Source organism: Mesoplodon densirostris, chromosome 12, assembly GCF_025265405.1.
Source record: "Mesoplodon densirostris isolate mMesDen1 chromosome 12, mMesDen1 primary haplotype, whole genome shotgun sequence".
NCBI lineage: Eukaryota > Metazoa > Chordata > Mammalia > Artiodactyla > Ziphiidae > Mesoplodon > Mesoplodon densirostris.
Window position 1 is genome coordinate 54,337,517 of NC_082672.1, and position 25,055 is coordinate 54,362,571.

A 25,055-nucleotide genomic window follows, 5' to 3' on the forward strand; every position below is an offset into this window, starting at 1 on the left:
ATAGTCTGAATAGCCTTTGGTGAGCAAATGGTTAAATAAGTTTGTGTACTTTCATACGATGAAGTACTAGGCAGCCACTTTTTTAAATGAGGTAAATCTAGGTATCTTTACCTGGAAGGAATTCCATATTAGATAGCTGAGTGGGGAGAAGCCGACTAAGTTTTATCCCAATATTGGCCTGATTCTGTGTATTGCCTTTTAATAGTAACCCGTGTTTGTGAATACGTGTAAACAGATGTGTCTCTGTAAGCATGTGGAAGAGTTCGGAAGGATCTATACCACTAGGGTAGAGGTAGGGATGGAGGAGCAAAGACAAAAAAATTCATCACTGCCCTTTGGAAGGGCAGTGGTGAGGATAGGACTGAACGAGGCAGGCAGGTGTGAGCTGTGGGTGTAGGTTACTGTGGATATGTTTGATCAGGAAGGAAGCAGGAGATGGAAATTTAGTTTGAGGGACAGACAGGGCAGTGCAAAAGATTTGGGGCGTTGTTGTTGTTCTGTAGGATAGGAGAAATTTGAGCCTGTTTGTATGCCGAGGAAAGGGAGACAATACAAAAAGAAAAGGTTGTGGTAATCAGAAGAGTGTGGTAGTAGTGGACTTGGTAAGAAATGAATGATCCTTCTTTCTCTGGGGTTCAGAGGGTGAGTGAAGTCGGCAGAAGGTTTTTCAAGAACTCCAAGCAGATGGCCCCCATGAAGACAGGAAAGGCCGGATGCAAATGGGTGGTGTTGGGAATGGAAGAAAACGGAAAACAATGGAAACAGCTAGGAGATGTGCTAAATCTGCAGGTTTGGTCATCCACCTCATACTTGTGGGATCAGAATTTCTGGGAATGAAGCCTAGGAAACTGCATTTTTAACATGTTTATCACAGATGCTTAGGCCCAACCAATAAGGTTCAAGAACCACTAGTGTAGATCATGAAGTGGAGCTTTTTGGTTTGGCCAGGTTTGGGAAGCAAACGGAAACAAGGAGTTTGCTAACTTTTCTTCCTTACCAGGCAAATCTAGAAAGAAACTTACCCACAAAGCTTCTCAAAGAAAAGTTTTGAAGAAGTGCCTTCAAGAGGAAAGTCAAAGGAATGGAAAGAGCATAATGGGAAATAGCTGGGCTATTTTTAATGTCTGTTTCTAACATGTCCACATGGATTCCTTCCATAGTTATCCAAAGACTCAGGCGTCAATCTGCCCTTCTGTTGCAGTCAGGTTAAGGTTTATTGTCATCAATTGCCGTTCCATAAATGGAAATGGCAAAAAACACTGCTCTGTGTGTATATATAGAGATTTGATAATGTCTTTATACATGTATATATGTTAAGTGTGTATGTTTATTTCAAGTCTGAAATAGCCTTCTTTGACGATGATTCTATTGTAGTCATCCTCACAGCGCCCTTTCGCTTTTGGACAGCATTCACAATGTTGTTATTTTAACATCTGAACTACACCAACTTAAAACTTGGGTATATTTTTGCAGCTATGGGCATAAGGGGGCCTTTGTGCTTTTGATTGTATTCCACAAGGATGCCTCTGTCCTGGAGCCAGATGCGAGCACTGCAGACCGAGGTGCAGGCACTAGAAATCCTACAGGTGGTAGCAAGCAAAGTAGTGCCAGAGGAGGAAGCCACGTTGCCCCGAAGCAAGAAGACAGAACACTTTGCAAACAGGAGGCTCTGAGGGTCAGCTCAGTGGGGACAGAAGTGCACCAGTCCAGCTGACCGGGTGACGAGAAGGACGCAGAAGGGGAGCTGCCGGAGGAGGGCTCAGCCGGGCTGGAGAGGGATTAGGTGCCTGGGCTGGGATTGGAGGATAGGTGGGAAGTCAGGAGGTAGCCGGGGGGAACGCTATTTTTTAAGCAGATGATTCAGTTAGGGTAGAATCGTGTGGGACAGTTTGCTCCCCTGCCCACCCGCCCCCATGCTGTCTCCTCTGTGGTTAGAACGCGCCTACCTGAGGGCCTGGTTTTTAGCTCATTAGCCCCAGCCGTCGCCTGTACCTCTTACTCTGCATTTGCTTGTGCCGCCCGCACAGTGACTCTCTATTAGTGGCTCCTAACTGGCACTAAATAACTTTAACTAAAACCCTGTCTCCTCTGATAACTTTGAACTCTGCCATGTATTCTCGATAATTCCTAAACAGTCAACTTTACATATATCTCAGTATTTCTCTCAAAAGCAGAAGCAAGTGCTTGTTATACTGTTCCTTGGCAGGTTTCAAAAAACGACCAGGGCTTCTCTGGTGGCGCAGTGGTTGAGAGTCTGCCTGCCGATGCAGGGGACATGGGTTCGTGCCCCGGTCCGGGAGGATCCCACATGCCGTGGTGCGGCTGGGCCAGTGAGCCATGGCTGCTAAGCCTGCGCGTCCGGAGCCTGTGCTCCGCAACGGGAGAGGCCCGTGTACCGCAAAAAAAAAAAAAGACCAGACTCGCAGGCATTAATGGTGGCCGTGTAGTGCCTTTCTCCAAATCTGCCTCGCCTCCCCCCTCTCCCCTGCCCGCCCCCCACTGTTTATTCCCAAGGACTTTGTGGACACTTTGCACGATAGAACTGCTACCTTAAAAAGCTTTGGATAGAATATGGCTCCAAGTCACACTACCTGTAGAGGTTTATGTCCTTGACTGTGATGTGTTAGGTCAGCAAGACGTTTCTAAGCTGGGGCACTTTCCAGGTGTCATTTGGGATAAAGATACCACGTCTGACCAGAGAAAGCTATGTACAGATTGTCTGTCTGGAAGAAGCCATTATCAGCTTTGGGTGACTTAGTGCTTATTCTGGGGCTTACCGTTTGAATAACATTTCATGTTCTCTTTCTAATCCTTTTTCTTTGATTCCTTTTATCCAAAAAGTCATGAACCTAGAAATGTTAACTGAACTTACCAGATTCAGGAAGGTTTGATGAGCCTTAATTATCAATGCTGGAGAAAGTGTCTTTGTTTAACCAGAAACAATAGGATTTCTGTGTTGCTCCTTATCTACTCTCTAAAGCTAACATACGTTTTGTTGTTGCTAACATTTAATTAATAGTTGAACCTAGGAAAATGAAGAGGAGTTGAGTGTCTTAACATTTAGAGAGGACGTTGAATATGAAATGTCTTTCCTAGAAAAAAAGTCTTCCTAGATTGGATTGTTTGGCAGAAGAGCCAAATCTGAGTTTCCGCTGCTGGGAGGGGTGCTCAGGAACAGAGAACTGAATGTCTGTCCTCTTTTTTTTTTTTTTTTTTTGCGGTACACGGGCCTCTCACTGATGTGGCCTCTCCCATTGCGGAGCACAGGCTCCGGACGCGCAGGCTCAGCGGCCATGGCTCACGGGGCCAGCCGCTCCACGGCATGTGGGATCTTCCCGGACCGGGGCACGAACCCGTGTCCCCTGCATCGGCAGGCGGACTCTCAACCATTGCACCACCAGGGAAGCCCTGCCTGTTCTCTTATATGGGCCTCGTGGAGACCCTAAGAGGTGGGCACAGTGGCCACATTTTAGGGATAAAGAACTAAAGCTGAGTGAGGACAGACTTGCCTGGGGTCACCTAGCTTTTGAGAGTGGAAGAAGAATTCAAAGTCAAGTCTCCCTGTATTCACTACTCCACACTGTCTCCATAAAAACTGAAATATGCTTCACCATCAACTAGCCCTTTAGTGGTACTGGATTTTCATGGTGCTGCTCTACAGCTTGAAGAATTTACTACCTGTCTGTTTTTCCCCTGTAAAAGCATGCAAGTGTTTACTCAGGAATGCTAAGTCTAGCTGTTCTGCTTTCTTTTGTTCTAGATTTTCTACCCTAGCAAGGATGGTACAAAGATTCCAATGTTTATTGTGCATAAAAAGGGCATAAAACTGGATGCCTCTCATCCCGCTTTCCTATACGGCTACGGCGGCTTCAACATATCTATCACACCCAACTACAGGTAAGCGTGGCACCTCGGAACTTCAGCGTGCATCTGATCTTCTCCAGACCGTGAGGAGAAACCAGAGACTGGCCTACTGCCTCTGCACCTGAGCCCCATCCCCTTGGCCCCCACAGGGGAACCTGGATCAAGATAACACTGATTCCTGAGCAGATCTTATCTTTGTTCATTTGTGCAACGAGTATTCGTTAAGCCTGCTCTGTGTTGGGAACTGAGATGAGTAAGGAAGTGTCCTTACACCATTTTCTTCCCTGAACCAGTGGATATGCTGGTAGTGTCAGTAGAGACCACCCGAGGTAGAGGAGAAATGTTGAAGAGAAGACCACCTGGGTGTATGGTCTGATTACCTACCTCACACTCTCCTTCCCTCTGATCTTCAACATCCAGGAAATTAGCAGCCAGACCATCTTGAGCCTCAGGTTGCAGAAGCCCACAGTTACTAAAAGGAAGAGTGAATAAATTTCAGAAATAGTTCTCAAAGAAAAATTAATTTTAGTTAACAGCAAACAGAAAAATAACCTCACTCAGTACTGTTAGGGTCAGAGTGGAAAGAGAAGGAGGAAAACATAAAATCCAAACTTTCTAAAGAAGCTTTGTGCTATAGTTTCTTCTGTTTATTTCTAGAAAACATTCTCCAGCCCTGGGCACTCCGTTCTTATTTTCTGGTCAGTGTGCCTCATCTCCTCTACCTCTCTCACACCTAGTTTCAACGTCTAAATTTCTGTAAAACTGGAAAATCTGTTTAAAATTCACATTTCAGAAGGAGCTTTCTTTTTTGCAACTTGAACAATTTGAAGAGAGATACTGGGAGAGATGGTAGCAGGGGCCTTTACCGGGTGTGTAACAAGCACAGCACCATTCATACCAGGGCTGTGTCACGTGGGTGGCAGTATTTTGGTTGCCAAGACAGTTGTTTAAAATGAGGTATACTGAATGCTCCTGAAAATGTATGAGCTTTGCAGTTAATCACTAGTCAGAAGTTATAACATTTCACTTAAATCGAGCAATGTAAAAGCACTGGGCTTCCACGTAGATGACAGCATGTGTGGAGCATCTTCAGGGCTGTGTGTGCGGGTGTGGGTGCGGTGGAGGAGGACAGCAGCCCTCACTGGGCAGTTAGTGGCAGGTTAACTGTTTTTACCATCTCTCAGTGTGTCCAGGCTCATCTTTGTGAGACACATGGGTGGCGTCCTTGCAGTGGCCAACATCAGAGGAGGTGGGGAGTACGGAGAGACGTGGCATAAAGGTGAGGTATCTTCTCTGCAGAAACGCAAACATGGCATAGCCCAAGCCGAGGGGAGCAGGGGCAGAAAAGGATGCTTCCAAACACATTGCAGGCACCATTCCCCCTTTCAATTTAAACAGCTCAGTCTTTTCAGTTTATTTTCCTTTGCAGTCTAGTTTAATGAAGGACACCTTTTTCAGGCGCATCTCCTACATACCATAATCAATTTTTTTTTTTTTTTTAGCAATGTATAAGGTACATTTTTATCTAGCACTGTCAGAAGTGAGTCTGGGGGATACTTTTGGTATTTATTGTGTCTCCTTCTCCTGTTAGCCTGGCTTTTACTGTTTAGCATTATTGGCTATCTCAAAACAGACTGCAAAAACAGGCCATTTTCTCTTAAAAGAAAAGAGCATTCTAAAATAGAGCTTTCCTATTCCCAGTTCAGGCATCTTTTGCTTGTTTTCTCTGATCTTCCCACCATTGCTAAGAAATAGCATCCTCCTAGTGTTGCTGCTGGGACTCTAATAAAACCTGCACGTGATAGATAAACACAAGAACACAGTCATTTTTCTTTTCTGGTTAAATGGTTCAGTCCCTGTTCTCTGGCCTCCTGAAGCATGTATTCTAGTTGATTGAGGAAACTGCTCCTGTATTCAACGTTATTCCCCCAATTATCATTCTTTAAAAAAAATTATGGCAATCTTTATTTTTAAAGCCCCATCTCTTCCTTTTCTCTCTATGTGGAGCACACCCCGTCTCCCAGGCTTTTGTATATCTGGAATGCATAGACTAACCAATAACTTGAAGAAGATGTTATTCCCTTACCTTATTCCTGTGTTTGGGGGAGGAGGGTGTGGGAAGCCCCTTCACTCCCACCGGCTCCCTGCTTCTCCCCTCTCGACATCAGGCAGTCTGCGGGCACGAGGGCGGCCCCCAGGGCTCAGGCTTGGCCAGCAGCACGCGGTGAGGAGGCTCTTCTCCCACAGCAGGAGCATCCGAGACCACCCTTTGGATCCATACACCCACTTGTTCTCTACCTCCTGAGGCCAAGGCTCTGGTTTTCTGCATCGATCAGATCAGCAAAGATGAGGGTAGATCTGTAAAGAGCTTTTTTCATGAGTACCTGTTAGATGTCAGCAGGCAGGAAAGGCCCAAGCCTAAATCCTCGGTCTTCGGCATGCACCCCAAGATGTCAGACAGCAAACTATTTGAGCGTCTTAGCAAGTGTGAGTGTCCCTAATGAACACATGGGCCCCCAGCCTGCCAGCCATCGTTGGGCCAGCTGCTGCCAGGTGTCATCCTGGAAGGCTTTATTGATTGTCACTGTATTTGAAACGGCATAGAATTCATTGTATAATTTTGACTTGGACCTGATATTAGAGTTTAATTACACTAAACTCATTCTATGAAACTGTGATAGTAAGAGATGACTAAGAAAGGGGGAATAAAAGTAAAATCTCTACACACCTTATGTTGGATGTGCATCCCAAATCCATATGCTAAGTCTGGACCCCTTGACTCACCCAATTTCCTGGTTAAAAATGTTTAATGTACACACTTAAACACCCACCTGCACGGACTCCTGACCCAGTGGCCTTCTCCTCAAAGAACCCAGGTTCTTCGCCATAGAATTCCTCTGGTCCTCAGGTGTCCATCATGCTCTGGTTGGGAAGAGTGCCCTTGGTCTTGGTCAACTTTCTCATCTCTGTATTAATTATAACCAAGTTATTACCCAGAAGTCTTAAACGGGGGTGGAGTTTGCAGCTTGACTGAAGCTAAAAGTTGATTACCTCTGTTTAGACTGCTCATAAACTTTCTTCTAATTTAGGCAGTGAGAGGGCCTGAAATGGAACTTTTCTAGTTAGACCCTAGCATACTGAACCTCGATAAGTCAGGATTTCATTCTGTTAATTGAGTTTAAAATTTAATGCTCTTCAAAAAATATAGTCATATACCCAAAATATTATTATTCCTGGAAACTAAGTAATCCTAGCCATCCTAATTCACCAATACTTTCTTATTAAAATCTTAATAACATTTGTTTTGATATGAAAAAATTTCTTCAGTAGCACTGCTTCATCTTTAAATGAATTTCTGCAAAAATAGTTAATCTCAAATATCTCATTAGATCTATGTCTGTTTTCTGTTCATTTCATTGGCAGTTATTTCAGACATCCGTTCCTTTGTGGGCATGACTTTGACTTTTGGGTATTTACAAGGCCTTACAAATGTTCCTCTCTTTAAGTAGTTTCTTTGTTTGGCTCCGCACTGGAATGGCTTCTAGATGAGAAAGCCCAGATTCTCTGAGGAGATGCTTGAGATCCTCTTCATTCAAGCCTAGAGAAACTAACGGGCTGCTCTGTGCAGCACCACGTCCGCACCTAATTCCTACCTAAGTTCTTTAAGTACCCATGGGCAAAGTCAGAGAGCTTCCTTCTCGAAATCACGTCCCCACCTCAGACTCCGGCAGAGAGGAGGGGTGAGAAGTGCACCTATCTGCACAGAGCACTTTCTTTTTTTTTTTTAATTAATTAATTTATTTTATATTTTATTTTTGGCTGCGTTGAGTCTTTGTTGCTGTGCACGGGCTTTTCTTTAGTTCTGGTGAGCAGGGGCTACTCTTCGTTGCGCTGCACAGGCTGCTCATTGCGGTGGCTTCTCTTGTTGTGGAGTGCAGGCTTCAGTAGTTGTGGCTTGGGCTCTAGAGCACAAGCTCAGTAGTTGTGGCGCATGGGCTTAGTTGCTCCGCGGCATGTGGGATCTTCCTGGGCCAGGGATCGAACCCGCGTCCCCTGAACTGGCAGGCAGATTCTTAACCACTGTGCCACCGGGGAAGTCCGTGCAGAGTACTTTCATCTTCCCAGGGAGGGGGCAGCGCGCTCGTCCCCATTGTCACATGCTGTGTGTAACTCGAGGACTGGACTCTGCTCTGGGTCTTGCGTCGGTTTTGAGTCCAGCTCCTCCCAAAACACAGGTTCTTTTTGTTGACGTGCTTTCACATTTTCATTCTCATGGTTGTCTGACGTCATAACAGATCATCTCTTCCCTTGGGGGCATTTGCCTTTTAAGTTCTAAGAGGTTTTAGAAAAATACGAAGGTACCATATGCATTAGTAGTTGCGGTACAGATGATGGATTTCCACAATGCATAACACAATTTAAATTGAGGCATTTTTCTAAATGTAGTGTTAGTCCATTGTGTTTAAGTTGATCAGTAGTTGAAACTATGCCCTATCATCATTTGAATTCCCCTTAGGTTAAAATGTGATTTTTTTCCTATGTTTTGTTAATTAACTATCTTTCACTTTGGCACATTGTAGGTGGTATCTTGGCCAACAAACAGAACTGCTTTGATGACTTCCAGTGTGCTGCTGAATATCTTATCAAGGAAGGTTACACGTCTCCCAAGAGGCTGACTATTAATGGAGGTTCAAATGGGGGCCTCTTAGTAGGTGAGAACTGGGATTTTTATTCATCGTACTTTACTAGTTAACTCTTGGAGTTTTCAGATACTCTGATTTACTTTGGCTCATGGATGGGAGCAGTGGTACAGAAAAAGCAAAACCCATTTGTATTTGGGCATCTAATTAATGACATTTGAAGACACAACTACTGACTCAACTCATCATAGCCTGAAAAGCCATTCCTCCTCCCTGTTCTGAGCTCTATCGGACTGGACCACAATTCTTACCCTTCCCTCTCCCCCTCCCCACAGACTGGACCCACAGGTCTCTAGGGTTCAGTCAGCACATGACTGAGCCTAATAACACACCTCTGACTGTGTTACCCAGAACTTGTAATGATCATCACTAAATATTTGTTGAATACCTATGCCACGGGATGCTAGATGCTATGGGTTCAGAGAAATAAGTCATGAAGGAAAATGAGGTACATGCAAAGATGGATCCACAGCTTCATAGTAATGAAATAGTTCACAGTAATGTTCACCCTTGCTGAGCACCTTGCCAGGCTCCGTGCTGAGCCCTTGACATGCACATGGCCTGGGAGATGGGGACAGGTATTATCCCCATTTTACAGAGGAGGACACTGGGGCACTGAGAGGTTGAGTAGCTTGCTAGTGTGATGGTAGTGCTGGGGTTGATGCTTAGCACCGTGGCTTTATATTCTGCTCTTTCAATCTCTATGTGGCACTGCCTCTAAGTGGATTTTCGTAATTTTTGGTGGTTAATGAATTTTTACTTTGCTTTTCATCTCTCAACAGTACTTAACATTGTAATGAACATTTATAGTGGTCCTGAACTTTGCTTGCTGGATCCTACATCCGGTGTCATTAGGATACGAGGGACCGTTGTACAAATGGAGAATAGCACAAATAGACTCAACCTAAAAAGCACATGTGACAATTTTTAGCTTTCAATCCACTGTTGTCAGGGGATCTTGACACATTCACTCTGTTTCCTTGTCTTTGAAATTTACTGACTTCTGTCAAAACCTGAATTCCTGTCCTTCTTACTTCTTTACCCCAATGGAATATAGTCTTCTTGAAAAAAACATTTTCCCAGGGAGGTAAAATATATATATGTCCAAATAATTTATTTAAATTTGGAAAGGGTAGAGATATGGCCGAGATGGCAAAGTAGGAAAACCCCTGAGCTCACCTCCTTCCACGGGCACACCAAAAGTACAGCTATTTACAGAACAACTATGTATGAGAACAACCTGAAGACTAATAGAAAAGATTTTCCACAACCAAAGATATAAAGAAGGAACCACAATGAGATGGGTAAGGAGGGGCAGATGCACGGTATAGTCAAAACCCACAACCTCGGGCAGGCAAACCACAAATGGGAGGATAATCACTACTGCTGAGGTCCTTCCCAAGGAGAGAGGGGTTTGAGACCCACATCAGGCTCCCCAGTCCAGAGGTCCTACACCAGGAAAATGAGCCCCTAGAACATCTGGCTCTGAAGGCCAGCGGGGCTTACTTTGATGAGAGCCAGAGGGCTGTGGGAAATAGAGACTCCACTCTCAAAGGGTGCACACAAAATCTCACATGCTCTTGAGTCCTGACACAGAGGCAGTCATTTGAAAGGAGCCTGGTCAGATTCCCTTGCTAACCTTGAAGAGCCTCCCAGAGGGGCAGGAGGCAACTGGGACTCCTACTGGGGACACAGGTGCTGGTGGCAGACATTTTGGGGAACTCGTTCTACCACAGGGACACTGGTGCTGACAAGCACCATTCTGGATCCTCTCTCGGGCTATTAGCACTCCACCACCAGCAGACTGGCACCAGCTCTGGTCATGCAGAGATCAGGCCTTGCGTATCAGCATGCCCAAAGTAGTTGGCCCTGCCACAACAGAAGGGCCCGTGCAGCCTACATAGGAGGCACCCCTAGAGTATGTATCTCTGGTCACCAGAGGGGAGTCTGCTGCTGGGCCCAACAGGATATCACCTATATTAAGGATACTTACCCAAGCTCAGAAAACATAACCAACCCACCTAACACACAGAAATAAACACAGAGAATTAGGCAAAATTAGAAGACAGAACTATGTTCTTAAACTAAGGAGCAAGATAAAACCTCAGAAAAAGAACTAAGCAAAGTGGAGATAAGTAATCTTATCCAATAAAGAGTTCAGGTAATGATTATAAAGATACTCAACAAACTCAGGAGAAGAATGGATGAAGACAATGAGACATTTAACAGAGAGTTAGAAAATACAAAGAAGAGCCAAAAAGAGGTGAAGAATACAATAACTGAAATAAGAAATATACTAGTAGGAATCAACAGTAGATTAGATGATACAGAGGAATGGATCAGAGACCTGGAAAACAGAATAGTGAAAATCATCCAAGCTGAACAGAAAAAACAATTCTAAAAAGTGAGGATAGCTTAAGAGACCTCAGAGACAACATCAAACAAACTAACATTCACATTTTAGGGGGTCCAAGAAGGAGAACAGAGAGAGGGGCAGAGAACTTTTATCTGAATAAATAGCTGAAAACTTCCCTAACCTGGGAAAGGAAACAAACATGTAGGTTGAGGAAACAGAGAGAGTCCCAAATAAGAGGAACCCAAAGAGGTCCACACCCAGACACAGAGACTCTTAAAAGGAGCAAGAGAAAAGCAACTAGTTACTTATAAGGGAACTTCCATAAGACTATCAGCTGACTTTTCATCAGAAACTCTGCAGGCCAGAAGGGAGGCACAGTATATTCAAAGTGATGAAAAAACATACAATCAAGGGCCTCCCTGGTGGCGCAGTGGTTGAGAGTCCGCCTGCCGATGCAGGGGATACGGGTTCGTGCCCCGGTCTGGGAGGATCCCATATGCCGTGGAGCGGCTGGGCCCGTGAGCCATGGCCACTGGGCCTGCGCATCCGGAGCCTGTGCTCCGCAACGGGAGAGGCCACAACAGTGAGAGGCCCACATACCGCAAAAAGGAAAAAAAAAAAAAAAAAAAAAAACATACAATCAAGAATACACTACCTCAGGCTTCCCTGGTGGCGCAGTGGTTGAGAGTCCGCCTGCCGATGCAGGGGACATGGGTTCATGCCCCGGTCCGGGAGGGTCCCACATGCCGCGGAGTGGCTGGGCCCATGAGCCATGGCCGCTGAGCCTGCGCGTCCGGAGCATGTGCTCCACAACGGGAGAGGCCACAACAGTGAGAGGCCCGCATACTGCAAAAAAAAAAAAACAATACACTACCTGGCAAGGCTATCATTCAGATCTGAAGGAGAGATCAAGAGTTGTACAGACAAGCAAAAGCTAAAAAGAGTTCAGGACCACTAAACTGGCTCTAGAAGAAATGTTAAAAGGCCTTCTCTAAGTGGAAAAAAAAAGACCACAACTAGAAATATGAAAATTACGAAAGGAAAAAAAAACTCATTAGTAAAGGTAAACATAAAGATAGTAGATCAGCTACTTACAAAGTCAGTAAGAAGTTTAAAAGACAAAGTTGTAAAATCATCTATATTCACAATAGTAGTTAAGTTGATACACAAATAGTTTTGAAATATGACATCAAAACATTAAATATGGCAGGAGGAATATAAATGCAAGATTGTTTATTAGAAAGTGTTCAAACTTAAGAGATCATCAACTTAATCGCAAAGATATATGGTGGTTATGTATGAGCCTCCTGATAACCAAAACCAAAAATCAATAGTAGATACACAAGCAAAAAAGAGAAAGTAATCCAAACATAACACTAAATATAGTCATTACATCACAAGGGAAGAGAGCAAAAAAGAAGGAACAAAAAAGAACTGCAAAAACTACCAGAAAACAGTTTTTTAAATGTCAATAAGTACATACCTATCAACAATTAATTTAAACATAAATGGACCAAATGGTCCAATCAAAAGATAGAATGGCTGAATGGATAATAAAATAAGACCCAACTATATGCTGCCTACAAGAGACTCACTTCAGATCCAAAGACAGACACAGACTGAAAGTAAGGGGATGGAAAAAGGTATTCTATGCACATGGAAACAAAAAGGAAGCTGGGGTAGCAATACTCAGACAAAATAGATTCAGATAAAGTTTGTAACAAAAGACAAAGAAGAGCATTACATATGATAAAGGGGTCAATACAAGAAGAGGATATAACATTCATAAATATTTATGCACCCAGGAGCAAAGGGAACCCTCCTACACTGTTGGTGGGAATATAAATTGGTACAACCACCATGGAGATCAGTATAGAGGTTCCTTAAAAAACTAAAAATAGAACTAGGATATGATCCAGCAATCACACTCCTGGGCATATGTCTGGAGAGAACCATAATTCGAAGAGATACATGCACCCCAGTGTTCATTTTGGCACTATTTACAATAGCCAAAACACAGAAGCAACCTAGATGTCCATCGACACAGGAATGGATAAAGACAATGTGGTACATATATACAATGGAATATTACTCATCCATAAAAAAGAATGAAATAATGCCATTTGCAGCAATGTGGATGGACCTACAGATTGTCAGTGCAGTAAGTCAGACAAATAGCAATATGATATCACTCATATGTGGAACCCCCAAAAAAATGATACAAATGAACTTGTTTACAAAACAGAAGCAGATTCACAGATCTCAAAATCAAACTTATGGTTACCAGAGGGGAAAGGTGTGTGTGGGGGGGATAAATTAGAAGTTTGAGATTAACAAATACACACTACTATATATAAAATAGATAATCAACAAGGACCTAATGTATAGCACAGGAAACTCATATTCTGTAATAACCTACATGGGAAAAGAATCTGAAAAAGAAGGGATATATGTATATGTATAAATGAATCATTTTGCTGTACACCTGAGACTAACACAACACTGTAAATCAACTATAATATAAAATAAAATTTTTAAAGATATTTATGCACCCAACATAGGAGCACCTAAATGTACATGGCAAATATTGACAGACATAAAGGCGAAGTCAAGAGCAAAACAATAACAGGGAACTTTAATACTCTACTTACATCAGTGGATAGATATTCCAGACAGAGAATCATTAAGGAAACACTGGCTTTAAATGACACATTAGATCAGACGGACTTTAAGAACATTCCACCCAAAATCAGCAGAATACACATCCTTTTCAAGTGCACATGGAACATTCTCCAGGATAGATCATGCTAAGCCACAAAACACGTCTGACTAAATTTAAGAAGATTAAAATCACATCAGGCATCTTTTCCAACCACAACAGTATGAGATTAGACACGAACTACAAGAAAAAAACTGCAAAAAACAAACACATGGAGGCTAAACAATATGCTACTAAACAACCGGGGCGGGGGGTGGGGGTCACTGTTAAATCAAAGAGGAAATTTTAAAATACCTGGAGACAAATGAAAATGGAAACACAATGATCCAAGGATCATAGGAGATTACTATGACTAGTTATACACAATAAAGTGGACAATCTAGAAGAAATGGATAAATTCCTAGAAACTTACAATCTCCCAAGACTGAATCAGGCAGAAATAGAAAGTATGAACAGACCAATTACCAGTAATGAAGTTGAATCAGTAATATTAAAAAAAAAAAAAAAAAAAAAAACCTCCCAGCAAACGTAAAATCCAGGACCAGATGCCTTCACAGGTGAATTCAGAACATTTAGAGAAGAGCTAACACATATCTTCTCAAACTCTTCTGGAAAACTGAAGAGAAAGGAGCACATCTGAACTCACTTTACAAGGCCAGCAGCATCACCCTGATACAAAAACCAGACAAAGACATCACAAAAATGGAAATTACAGGCCAGTATCACTGGTGAACACAGATGTAAAAATCTTCAAAGTATTAGCAAACCAAATTCAACAACACATTAAAAGGATCATACACTATGATCAAGTAGGATTTATCCCAGGGATATAAGGATGGTTCAATATCTGTAAAATCAGTGTGATACAACACATTAACAAATTGAAGAATAAAAACCATATGATCATCTCAATAGATGTGGAAAAAGCTTTTGACAAAATTCAACATCCATTTGTGATTAAAAACTCCTAGCAAAGTGGGTATAGAGGGACATACCTCAACATAATAAAGGCCATGTATGACAAGCCCACCACTAACATCATACTCAACAGTGAAAAGCCAAAAGCATTTCCTCTAAAGTGAGGAACAAGACAAGGATGCTCACTCTCACCACTTCTGTTAACATTGTATTGGGAGTCTTAGCACCGGCAATCAGACAAGAAATCAAAAGAATTCAAATTGGAAAAGAAGTAAAACTGCCACTGTTTGCAGATGACATACTATGTATAGAAAATCCTAAAGATGCCACCAAAGAACTAATAAATGAATTCAGTAAAGTTGCAGGATACAAAATTAATATACAGAAATCTGGATTTCTGTACCTTAAACTATCAGAAGGAGAAATTAAGAAAACAATCCCATTTAAAATTGCATCAAAAAGAATAAAATACCTAGGAATAAATCTCACCAAGGAGGTGGAAGACCTGTATACTGGAAACTGTAAGACACTGATGAAATTGAAGGTGACACAAATTAAAAGATGTGCCATGCTCATGGATTTGAAGAATTAATATTGTTAAAATCACCCTACCACCCAAGGCAATGTACAAGAGTCAGTGAAGTCCCTATCAAAATACCAATGGCATTTTTCACAGAACTAGAACAAATAATTCTAAAATTTATTTGGAAACACAAAAGATCCCAAATAGCCAAAACGGTCTTGAGAAAGAAGAACAAAGCTGGAGGTATCATGCTCATTGATTTCAAACTGTACTACAAACTCTAGTAACCAAAATAGTATGGTACTGGCACAAAAACAGACATATAGATCAATGCAACAGAACAGAGAACCCAAAAATAAAGCCACACATATATGGTCAGTCTAAAACAAAGGAAGGAAGAATATACAATGGGGAAAAGACAGCCTCTTCAGTAAATGGTGTTGGGAAACCTGGACAGCTCCATGGAAAAGAGTCAAACTGTACTGCCTTCTCACATCATATGTGAAAATAAACTCAAAAAATATTTAAATGTAAGAACTGAAACCATAAAACTCTAAGAAAACACAGTACACTCTTTTTTTTTCAGTACGCGGGCCTCTCACTGTTGTGGCCTCTCCCATTGCGGAGCACAGGCTCCGGACACGCAGGCTCAGTGGCCATGGCTCACGGGCCTAGCAGCTCTGCGGCACGTGGGATCCTCCCGGACCGGGGCACGAACCCGTGTCCCCTGCATCGGCAGGCGGACTCTCAGCCACTGCGCCACCAGGGAAGCCCACAGTACACTCTTTGACATTGGTCTTCACAAAGTTTTTTTGGGTATGTCTCCTCAGACAAGGGAAACAAAAGCAAAAAACAAATGGGACTATAACAACCTAAAAAGCTTTTGCACAGTGAAGAAAACTATCAACAAAATGAAAAGACAACCTACTGAATATGAGAAGGTATTTACAAACAATGTATCTGAAAAGAGGTTCACGTCCAAAATATCCAAAGAACCCATACAACTCATCAAAAACAAACTCAATTAAAAAATGAGCAGAGGACCTGAATAGACATGTTTCCAGAGGGGACACACAGGTGGCCAATAGACACATGAAAATATGCTGAACATCACTAATCATCAAGGAAATGCAAATCAGAACCACAATTAGATACCACCTCACACCTGTCAGTATGACTAGTATGAAAAGGACATCAAATAACAAGTGTTGACAAGGATGCAGATAAAAGGGAACTCATGCACTGTGGGAATATAAATTGGTTACAGCCACTATGGAAAGCAGTATGAAGTTTCCTTAAAAGTTAAAAATAGAACTACTGTATGACTCATCAATTTAACTTCTGAGTTTTTTCCCAAAGAAATCAAAACCACTAATTCAAAAAGGTATGTACCCCTATGTTCACTGCAGCATTATTCACAGTTGCTAAGATATGAAAGCAACCTAAGTGTCCATTGATAAATTAATGGATAAAGGAGGTGTATAATAATACATACAGTAGAATATTACTCAGCCATATAAAAAAAGAATGAAATCTTGCCATTTGCAAGAACATGAATGGACCTAGAGGGTGTTTTGCTAAGTGAAGTAAGTCAGAGAAAGACCGATACCATATGATTTTGCTTATATGAGCAATCTAAGAAACACAGCAATTGAACAAACATAAACAGACTCATAGATACAGAAAACTAGTGGTTGCCAGAGGGGAGTGGGGTGGGGAGATGAGTGAAATAGATGAGGGTGATTGAGAGGTCCAAACTTGGTTATAAAAATATCACAGAAATATAATGTACAGATAACGTAGGGAATATAGTCAATAATATTTAATAATTTTGTGTGATGACAGATGGTAAATAGACTTATCATGGTGATCACTTTGTGATGTATAAAAATACCAAATCACTGATTTACACCTGAGACTAATATGTTTTAAGTCAGGTATACTTCAATTTAAAAAAAGAAGAAAGAAAGAAATGGACTTCCCTGGTGGTCCAGTGGTTAGGACTCTACACTTCCACTGCCAGGGGCCTGGGTTCCATCCCTGCTCTGGTCGGGGAACTAAGATCCCACAAGTCGTGTGGCTTGTGGAAAGAAATTGAGAAAGGAGATGGATAATATTCTTAAATACCGAATAACTACAAATGTGATTTGTTCACTTGACAAATATTTATCGAGCACCAAGACGTGCTGGGCATTTTCCCAGATACTGGGCGTGTGTCAGCAAACGAAAGAGACAACAGCCCTGCCTTCGTGGAGCTTTCGTTCCAGTCAGAGGAGGCAGACGATATGCCCGAGGCCAGCAGTGGGCCCTGGAGGCCCATGTCTGTGGCTGGGCACAGAGAGCAGGGGAGAGAGATGGGAGAGGTTAGGGGTGGGGGGAGGCCAGACCAGGCAGGACCTCGTGGCCCGTGCAGAGAGCGTGGTTTACTCTGTGAAATGAGAAGCCTCTGGGGGAGTTTTTTTTTTTTTTTTTTTTTTTCTTTTTGCGGTATGCGGGCCTCTCACTGTTGTGGCCTCTCCCGTTGCGGAGCACAGGCTCCGGATGCGCAGGCCCAGCGGCCATGGCTCACGGGCCCAGCCGCTCCGCGGCATATGGGATCCTCCCAGACCGGGGCACGAACCCGTATCCCCTGCATCGGCAGGCGGACTCTTAACCACTGCGCCACCAGGGAGGCCCTCTGGGGGAGTTTTGAGCAGAAGAGTGTCATGATTTGACATGTTTTTTTAAAATCGGGATCCCGTTACTGTGTTAGGGTAGACAGAAGGGGAGGCAAGGGCAGAAAAGCAGGAGCCCAGGTAGGTGGCTTCTGTCCCAGGGAGAGAAAAGGGTGGCTTGGACCTGGGTGTGGCGATGGAAGTAGTGAGAAGTGGTCTGATTCTGGGTATATTTCGAATTTGAGCCAACTGAATTTGCATATGAATTAAATATGAATTTTAAAAGAAAGAAGAACTAAGGGTGAATCTAAAATTTGTAATGGGAAAGGACATTGAAAATACCATCTGATTTCAGTAGTGGGAGAATTGTGTTGTAACTTACTGGTTCATCCAATAAAACTCCATTTTATTTTTGGAGTTTTATATTCAGGAATTCATTTATGCCTTTTAACAGACCAGGTCCTTTAAGGGACCTTCAGAGATGGAGCTCCTCCATCAGGATGCTGAGATGCTTATTAAAAAGAACAGATTCCAGATTCCTGTGCCTCCCACCTCTGAGTGGGAGAAAAGGATCTGCAGGGGTAGGACTCAGGATTCAGTATCATGAATAAGCACTGAAATCAGAACTGGGGTGGGAACAGTTTTTTGTCAGAGGCAGGAAAAGTTCACATCCCTTGACTAACTCCTAGTCGTGCCAGCTTTGATCTTACTTCCTCCCAAAGCCTCCCCAGCTTCCGTACTCTGGCCTACGCCCTACTTCCATAGCACCCGTATTTTCTCAGCAGTAGTGATTGCCACACTATAATTGCCTGTTCACTTCTTTATCTTTCCCACTAAATTATTCACTGACATATCCCCAGGCATAGTGCCAGGCACATGGCAGGTGTTCAATAAACATTTATTGAATTTTCCAAAAAATAAGTTTTTAAGTGTACAAAGAAGAGTATTGTTACAGCAGGACAAGGAGGTGTGTCAATATCGGTTAGAGCTCTGAGCTGGGTTTTAGGCGCTCTTCTGCTTTGGGCTGTATGAGCCGTTTCTGCTCACAACATTTCTGATGCCAAATGTGGGAAGGGGGGCATACCACGCCAACCAGTTCTCCAACTCTCCATACACCAACTGGGTGTCTTACAATTCAGCTCCGTTCTGACACTACCCAGAGTTAGCACAGACCCAAAAGGGTAAGGGCTCAGCCCCACAGGACTGCCCCCACTGCAGACACCGATCACAAGTTCTGGACCTCCCATACTTCTGACTCACAGCTATAAACTGGGGGTTCCCATGTCCCTCTCCTCTTTCCTTACATTTACCAGTTTGTTATAAGGGATAGAACTCGGCAACAATCAGATGGAAGAGATGTATAGGATAAGGTGTGGGCGGGCAGGTGCATGCAGAGCCTCCACACTCTGTTAGCACACCACCGTCCCAGCATCTCCCTGTGTTCACCACCCTAGAAGCTCTCCAAATTTCATTGTTTGGTGGATTTTATGGAAGTTCTATTATGCAGGCAAGATTGATTAAATCAATAGCTGTTAATCACTAACTTGATCTCCACCCCCTCTCCTCTGCCCAGAGGTCAGGGGTGGGACCAGAAGATCCAATCCTCTAATCACATGGTTGGTTCCTTGGGCAGCCAGCCCCCATCCTGAAGCTATCTGGGGACCCACCAAGAGCCATTTCATTAGCATGGACTCAGAGACAGTTGAAAGGGGTTAGTTTTGAATTATGAGAGACACTCCTCTCACCCTGTCACTCAGGAAATTCCCAGGGTTTTAGGAGCTCTGTTCTAGGAACTGGGGACAGAGACTAAACAGGTATTTCTTATTGTGTCACGATATCACAGGCTAGTTTTGAGATCCTGAACAAGTTCGGTAACCTCCTGCATCACCTGGGAAAGCAGCTGGGGATGGGAGGAGGGGACACAGGTTTTACAGAAAGCCCTAGAGGTTTTCATATAATGTTCCTCCATTGAGATTCACTTTGAGGAGTAAATCTCTACTACTGATGACAATACCCACCCCTCCGATATATTGGAAGGAGGGGGAAAGCTTGTGGGCTGTTGGGCAAGTGATTTCTGATGGTTTCTTTCTGTGCTCTTGGAAAAAAGACAACCAGGGTTCTGAAAGCATTTAAGTGTTGTTGTGTTCTGTTTTCGTTTTGCTTATTACACAGATGTTTAATGACGGACCACCTCCCTTTTCTATCTTGATTTTTAGCTGCATGTGCAAATCAGCGTCCTGACCTCTTTGGTTGTGTTATTGCCCAAGTTGGAGTAATGGACATGCTGAAGTTCCATAAGTACACTATTGGTCACGCCTGGACCACTGATTATGGGTGCTCAGACAACAAACAACACTTTGAATGGCTCATCAAGTAAGGTTTTAATTCATATGACATATTTGTGTTGCTAACAATTTGATACCAGAATACTGAACATAGTCAAAAGGATAAATGTTTGACTCCATGCCCTTCAATATCTCATATTTGCATGTAATTTACTGCAAAAGTAGGGCAAGTGGTGGGAATACCTGTCTTCCTGGTTTCGATCTGGTCTTTAACAAAAACAAACTACAAAGATGTGATGGGCAGAATTTTAAAGGTGGTCCTCTAGGATTCCTGTCCCCTGGTTCTTCAGTCAACCACTAATCTAGGTACTTCTGTGAAGGGACTTTGCAGATTAAATTAAGGTTACTAACCAGCTGACCAGGATAAGGAGATTATCCTGGATTATCGAGTGGGCCCAATCTGATGACAAACCCTTAAAGGCAGAGCAGTTTCTCTGGTGGGAGTCCGGGATGCAGCAGAAAGGGAGATGAGAGATTGGACGCATGAAGAGGATAGGAGGACTAGAGCCACCATTGCTGGCTTTGAAACTGAAGGAAGGCGGCCTGTTCAACCTGAGATCAACCCCAACCAACAGCCATCAAAGAAACAAGGACCTCAGTCCTACAGCCACATGGAGCTGAATGCATTCTGCCAACAGCTGGAATGAGTCTGGAAGTAGATTTTTTTCTAGAACTTCTTGATAAGTGCCCAGCTAGCCAACACCTTGATTTCAGCCTTGAGAGAGCCAGAGGACCCAGTTGAGCCAAGCCAGACTTCTGACTTACAGAACTGTGAGATAAGAAATCCATGTTGTTTTTTTAAAAGCTGCTAAATTTGTGGTAATTTGTTAATGCAGCAATTAAAAAATAATTTTTAAAAAAGTCATTATAACTTACATATATATGGGATTTCTTTTTCTAAATTAAGAAATAAGGAAATGAAGAGGAATATATGCAAGAACAGTTAAACTTTTTTTGTGCTCTCAGTATAACCACATATATTTGAAACTACAAGTTGCATTACTGAAATATTCGTATCCCTCAACACTTTGGCGATAACAGTGAGAAAATGGCAAACATTTAGATTCTCAAGACTGCAAGCTACATTCTTTTTTGGCTCTTCACTCTCTTTACTTCCCACATGTAGGGCTTTTTGGATTTTTACCAGCAGTATTTAGGAATTACTCTTGGAATAGCACCAGTAGCCTATGTCCCCTCTCCCCAGTCTTCTCAGTCAATTATAAATTTTGATACAGTAATTTCTCAAGTCAGGTTTTTTCCTTCATTTGATGTGCTCTGTATGGTTAGCTCTCCACTTAGAAATTCAGCTAAAATGACTTGAATTTTTTTAATTGAATACTTTTAAACTACTCAATTCTGTTCTGTAGGAGGGGGAAAGTTTAACCTTTAAAATACACAAGTAGCCTCACTGACACATCCTGGTGAAAGCTGAATATTTGAAGAAGCCATAGTTCCAATTAACTTTAAGAAAATATGCACTTAGGGGGATAAGTCCCATTTAAACTCAGTTGAAAATACTGAGTTAATTGTATATTGAAGGCAACAAAATAGTTGCTGGAACCTGATACTTCTAAAATTAATTTGAAAGCAAAAAAAGAGTTCTAAATATTTTTTTCTCTCAAGATGTCTGTGATATTCCTATTTCAGACTTTAATTTTTTAACCTGGCACCCACAGAGCTGTAGTTTCCTCTTACTTGCTACTCCCAATGAGCAGAGAGCTCAATCCAGTATATTGAAGAGGGTCCCCCCATGCCCCCCAAAATTTTAATTTCCAATTTTGTGAATGGCTGGGAAAAATAAAGCCTAACAGACTTTTTTTCTACAGAACTTCTCAGCCTTGAATGTATAAATGTGGCACGTGAATCTTGAGGTGGGGAGAGGCATTATTAGTAGGCAGAGTTTCCAGACTTGTTTTCCCATAGAACTAACCCTTATCTGGAGGACTGGGGTTGATCCAGAAATACTCTGAAATGAGAGCAGAAAACAGACCCATTGGTACCCCCATCTTATCTATTAGGAGACTAAACCCCAGAAGGTTTTACTCTTAGCTTGGTTAACTGAGTAGAAATTTTACTATTTTTGCCTATTTACCCTCCAAAATAAAACTCTACTAAAATAGTTTAATTCATTAATACTGAACACTTTGGAAAACATGACACCCGTATGGACTAAAATGTAAAGAAAAAGTATCCAGAGATGTCTTTCACTTAACTATTATCAATCGCTGTTTAATTTGATTGTACTTAAGTTCTTAAAAACATTTCTGTTAACTGGAAACTTATCTTGTGCTTCAGAAGGCGTCTCCTCCACTAACTTTCTCACCATTGGCCAAAGTCAGTTTCTTTCTGCTGGACTGTGAGCCAGCAGGGGGTCAGCGGTTCAGGTTCCCTGGTTTCAGACAGGAAGCTAGGCCCAGAGGGGACCCGTGGTCTTCCTAAGACTGCCAAGCTGAGCTCAGAATAAAGGTTTTATAGATACTAAACAGGCAAAAAGCTGCTGTACACTGGATTTCAAGTTCTTCAACAAAATAAAGGCTTGCACCCATTCTATTCACAATCAGTGATTTAGAAGAACAATCAGCATGATAGGGGTAGGGAATTAAGAGATACAATCTACTTATGTATAAAATGAAGCTACAAGGATATATTGTACAGCACAGGGAATATAGCCAATATTTTATAATAACTTTAAATGGAGTATAATCTATAAAAATATTGAATCACCTGAAACTAATATTGTAAATCAACTATACCTCAATTAAAATCTTTTCATGTAAAATATAAACAAAGGGACAGTCAGTCCACTTTGTAGCAGTGAAAAAGTCAGTCTGAAGAACATGAAAATATTCACCTCAAGACAGTCAGTATGCACATACTTTGGGTTGTTTCAACAGCCCTTTTTCTTTCTTACACAGGCTTCCAAAGTGGAAGCGAAATAAACGACACAGCTCCCCAGCTTCCAATAGCCCTGGCCAGTCACAGCCCAAACGGTGATGTAACTTAGCCTGCAGTGGTCACCCATGGACCAGTTGGCTGCAGTCCTCACTGCTGGTGACGGTAGGCGGGTAGACGACGCAGGTCACTATGCCCACCGGTCCCCGTGATTATCCTAGTGGACACACAACTCTCATTTTGACATCCGGCCTCATGAAAGTGCCTTTGCCTTTCAGATATTCTCCACTGCACAACGTGAAGCTACCAGAGGCAGACGACATCCAGTACCCATCCATGCTTCTCCTCACTGCGGACCATGACGACCGCGTGGTCCCGCTTCACTCCCTCAAGTTCATTGCCACCCTTCAGTACCTGGTGGGCCGCAGTCGGAAGCAGAACAATCCCCTGCTTATCCACGTGGACACCAAGGCGGGCCACGGGGCTGGGAAGCCCACAGCCAAAGTAATAGAAGAAGTGTCAGACATGTTTGCATTCATAGCGCGCTGCCTAAACATCGACTGGATTCAGTAAATGGCATTTCCCACTGCCTCTGACCACTGCGGAAAACCTCAAGGGCTCTCACACCATTAAAACCGAGAAACCACTGGGCGTCATGCCTCCCCACATGAACACTGTTCCTGCACTCGCGGACTGCAGCTGAACAGAACTGCCGTGGGAATTTTATCTTTTCTAGGCTTCTCCTTTTTAGCAGGCCCTTGGCGTTTCTTTTTCCACCCTGTGCAGGCACATATTTTAAAAGGAAAAAAAGGCATGTTCGGATAAATAGCTAATGGCAGCCAACACATTGTGAATATTAGATTGCTGAATTCAGAGTCATGGTCAGGCATACTTCATATAGAGCACCTCAGTGAAATTTGCTTCTATAACTATAACCAGTATACCTTTACATAAATGTGAGACTTGTTCTCCTGAAAAAGACTTCTTTGCAACAATAATAAATGTTATTTAAGAATGAGAGGCTTTATTTCTGGTTCCTTTGTGTTGAGGAGCAACCCCAGAAGTGCAGTCATTCTGCACTATGTCCTGTCACTTGTCTATGGGAGTAAGCGATGAAGTCATAGACTGTAAGTGCTGCACGGAGGCAGAGTGCGTCCATCTAGCTCCCTTGTTTATGGTGAGGAAGCTATTAGAGGTGGCTTACTGTCTTACATATTAACCACTCAGCCAGCTGATCATCTCGTCCCGGGCTCTTTTGGTTTGGATGCCTCCTAAAAATCAGTGGACCTGCAGCTTCAGATTACTCACCTATTTGTCTGTCTGTCAATTTGGTTACAAAGTATTTGTGGAAATCAGAGTACCTAGGATTCTAAAACTAAGAGACCACATGAGTGAACTATCCAAATTTATCTTACAATTAGAAATTTCAGCATTTGCCAAGCAGTTCTTCCCCCCATAGACCACTTCCTGGAAATAAAAATAGTCATACTTTAAAAAGTGTGTCTCCCCAGCCTTAAATCTTTAAGAGGAGAATATATCATTCCTCAAACTTGTCCATAAAGAAAAAAAATTAAGGCATTTGGTTTAACATTTCATGAAATACTATTCCTTTGGGTATCAGTTTGGGAGGTGGTGATCTTATTTATGAGAAAAAAAACAGCTGCTGCTTGGTCTTGCTTCATTGAGATATCACAAAAATTAATTACTATTTTGTATAAAGTATTTTAGCCTTAAAAAATTAGTTTAAAAGATTACTTCATTAATCTAATAGCTTGTTCTTTTCCAGGTAAGTGCTATTTTCCAAATCATACATGTTTGTGCTTCTCTTGAGATCTCTACCTCTCAAATTGTGGTCTAAAGTTAGACACACTATTTTCTGTCCAGCTTATCACTACATACAAGCTCAGTTGAAAGGTGGATACATGGTTTGGCTTTTCTCTTCTACAGTTATGTTTTCTATCACTGTTTGTTTAAATAAGCACTGTATATAATGCAGCTGTCATTGAACATATGATTCATTATGAGCCCCTCCACCCAATCCCTGGAGAAAAAGTATGCCACTAGCTAGCAGTGCATGCAGGGGT

General features: G+C 42.5%; 1 protein-coding gene and 1 long non-coding RNA gene across 2 annotated transcripts in view; one reads left to right on the forward strand and one right to left on the reverse strand.

The window, feature by feature from the left end:
- Nucleotides 1-23,989, forward strand: part of PREP (prolyl endopeptidase) — a 140,047-nt gene extending 116,058 nt beyond the window's left edge. Inside the window, exons 11-15 of the mRNA XM_060115106.1 lie at nt 3,761-3,897; nt 5,049-5,143; nt 8,445-8,576; nt 19,951-20,107; nt 23,250-23,989. Coding sequence (XP_059971089.1) covers nt 3,761-3,897; nt 5,049-5,143; nt 8,445-8,576; nt 19,951-20,107; nt 23,250-23,544 — 816 coding nt within the window. The 3' untranslated portion in view covers nt 23,545-23,989. The remainder of the gene's footprint in view (nt 1-3,760; nt 3,898-5,048; nt 5,144-8,444; nt 8,577-19,950; nt 20,108-23,249) is intronic.
- LOC132500183 (uncharacterized) lies at nt 4,254-6,819 on the reverse strand. The gene is made up of 3 exons (XR_009533981.1): nt 6,696-6,819; nt 5,951-6,222; nt 4,254-4,336 (listed from the first exon to the last, which is right to left on the reverse strand). It is a non-coding gene; the product is annotated as an uncharacterized LOC132500183 (long non-coding RNA).
- Nucleotides 23,990-25,055: the final 1,066 nt, after the last annotated feature.